General features: G+C 30.2%; 1 protein-coding gene across 3 annotated transcripts in view; it reads left to right on the top strand.

The window, feature by feature from the left end:
• LOC107447279 (delta-like protein B) overlaps positions 1–1,636 on the top strand; it is a 14,759-nt gene extending 13,123 nt beyond the window's left edge. For all 3 annotated transcript variants that reach the window (XM_043053951.2, XM_071185478.1, XM_016062153.3), the window contains one exon: positions 1,338–1,636. In XM_043053951.2, coding sequence (XP_042909885.1) covers positions 1,338–1,353 — 16 coding nt within the window. In that variant the 3' untranslated portion in view covers positions 1,354–1,636. The remainder of the gene's footprint in view (positions 1–1,337) is intronic.
• The last annotated feature ends 1,519 nt before the right edge of the window (positions 1,637–3,155 follow it).

Raw genomic sequence — 3,155 nt, forward strand, 5'->3', positions numbered from 1 at the left:
TATATGTTTATTCAGAGAAAGTACGTTTTTGTGTCTGATTTCGTAACTTAATTAATAGTTAGCACTAATTAATTAGCATATTTGAGGTCACCCCCAGGAACCATTAAGATTGACACTTAGTTCGTGAAAATCGGATCATTAGAACGAAAGTTATTCAGGGTGATATCTTTTTTTTTTTTGACGACTGTACAATCATATAATAAAATAAAAGATAGGCGTTTTTTATAATATAAGGTTTTCAGAAAGTTCTGTCCGCCAAAGTGCACTCATTATTTTCCAGTAAGGCAAAAGGTTCTTTTATAAAAGAAAGTGGTAGGGTATTTGCTCTTTAACTAATTGGTATCTCACCCTTTAACTCATTCTAGATTAAAGAGACACTACATTACAATAATAGAAGAGACACTTTCAGTTTTTGACATTTTTATTTAATACTTAGAGGACTATTTTACAACTTTAGAAGTGTTAGTTCATGTGATTTTTACTACTTTACGATAAAGTTTAAAGCCTTCAGAGATTTGAAAGACTGACAAATTAATTACGAAAGAAAACAAACATTTTTGAACAACCTGTGTCAAAAACGGAAGCAAAATGCTATAACTTGTGTCGATTACTTTGGTTGATATTGGCAATAACTGCATAAAATTTCATAAAGCTATCTTAATTATTTATGGAGATATGAACACTTATATAAAAAAAAAACTTTTTTTCGTCTTATGTTTCTTTGCTGTAACTTTAAAAATATTCAGTAAAATTAAACAAAATTTTTGGAGCAATTTAAAATTAATTATAAAATTATTGGTTTTAAATTTGAAAAAAAAATTTTAAAAAAAATGCGTATAATTGCTAAAATAATGCGGATTTAAAGTAGTACTGTGCATACGAGGTAAAAATTTAAAATTATACTTATATTCATACTTTCATACAATTATACTTTTAAAAAAATTGCACTTTTTATTATTGCATAATGGTGAGTGCATAACATTTCGGACAACCAATATCCGCCAAATAAACTTTCCATAATATATTTTATTGAATAGTATACATTTAAAACAACAACAACATTACAAGTAACAAAAGTAAAAAGTATGCACTTTTACTTGTACTTCGTTCCTTTTTAAATGTAGTACTTTTACATGTTTTTCGTTACTTCGGGAAAAAAGTACAAGCATTTGTAACAAAAAATCTTCACTTTTTTCAGAATTTTTAAAAATTTTCCTCGAAAAATACTTTTTGTTTGTGGAAATTTTTGACACTTTTATTATTTTTTTTATTAATTAATAAATTTAATGTATTATAAATTCTTTATTGGCTAACTTTCTTTTTTAAACACCTTTAAGGCTTGGAATTTCCTGAAAGGGAGAGAGCGGCTTCTTTGAACACTCACATGACTTTTCTTGCATCCTTGAATGACAAGCATTATCTAAGAATTAATTGTGACTGGGATGGACTGGACCACCAGTACATATCACGCTGAACCCTTTTTACTGGCTCTCTCCAAAATGGTTTCTTTCTCCTGAAAAAAACTTTTTTAAAAAAGTAATAAAAGGAAATTGATATTAATTTTGTTTTCAATTCTTATTTTTTAGGACAAAAAATCATAAATGAAAGATTTGTAATAAATATTTTTTATTGTTTACCTTTTTCACATCATTTACCCCTTTCTGAGGAAAACAGTATTTTTCCATCCTTACACCTGGAAGTTCATAGCATAACCGCCTGCAAGTTCCGAGAACTGACAGCCACCTGTTTGATCAATTTTGTTTCGACTGGAAACAGTACTTCAATATAATTACTTCAAAAAATAAAAAAAAGCTTTCTATATTATATTTCACACTTTTACGCTAAGGCCGGGATAGCCTGGTTGGTAGGGCGCTGGGGCCATGTCCGAGAGTTCGTGGGTTAGAACCCCGCAGGCCGAAGTCTCTCCGTGTAGTAAAAATACTGATGAACGTTAAATCGGTTGAGTCGTGAAAGTCCTCCATATTCCCGAAACAAATAAAAAATCTCTGGGGGTACTGGATTGGAGAGCGATCGTTCTCTGATTCGGGTCAAAATTGCGATCTGTGGATGAATGAATGGATGTATGAATGGGTCCACTCTACAAACGGGTGTGACGTATGGTATGGCAAAAGTCGAACTCTTGGCCATAGATGGCGCCACTGGAAAACAAGAACAATCACGCCTCCTCTGCCTAAACAGGCATACGTTAAAAACAACTTTCACACTAGCTTTCGTACTCTCCCGTACGCACTGCGCATGCTCGCGTTTATTTTAGATGCTAAGTATCCTTACGTTATGTTGGCGTAATTAACACCATAAAGACAAAGCTACAAACACACTGTTTATGGCTGTTAAATATTGTTCTCTGTTCAAGCCGACCTTCGAACTAAAATCATCTACATGGAATGCGAATTTGAAGAAATGTATTGATAAAATCTAGATATGAATCATGTGATATTACAATATGTGGTTGATTCAATAAAAAAATAGTATTATTGGTTTTTGTTTAACATTATGGTTGCCTAAAAAACTAGACATATTACAAAACGTGGTTGATTCAATACAAAAATAATATTATTGGTTTTTGTTTAGCATTATGGTTGCCTAAGAAACTAGACATATTACAATACGTGGTTGATTCAATAAAAAAATAATATTATTGGTTTTTGTTTAGCATTATGGTTGCCTAAGAAACTAGACATATTACAATACGTGGTTGATTCAATAAAGAAATAATATTATTGGTTTTTGTTTAACATTATGGTTGCCTAAGAAACTAGACATATTTTCGCTATTTTAAAATTGAAAATTACGTTTATATATTTTAACTACACAATTTAGTTAAAAGAAGTTAAATAATCACGTTTACTACTATATTTTTTTAAATATAATTAATAATAATAATAAGCTGCATTCCTTATCGCTAAATTTATCAAAAATCTATGATCTACTAAATTTTTCTGATCACAGAAACGCAGTTTTGCATAGAGAAAAGCATCTTGAATCATATGCCAGAGCTTTAAAGAGATAGTCTACGTCCATTGTAAATGATTGTTTTGATTTTGTGGTCAAAGTTAAAATGATATTTCACTACGTAAGCGTTTTTAACTTACGTAATTTGGCAAAATCTCTTATTTTCACTTTCGTAAGTTTGA

The sequence above is a fragment of the Parasteatoda tepidariorum genome, chromosome 9, assembly GCF_043381705.1.
Source record: "Parasteatoda tepidariorum isolate YZ-2023 chromosome 9, CAS_Ptep_4.0, whole genome shotgun sequence".
Lineage (NCBI taxonomy): Eukaryota > Metazoa > Arthropoda > Arachnida > Araneae > Theridiidae > Parasteatoda > Parasteatoda tepidariorum.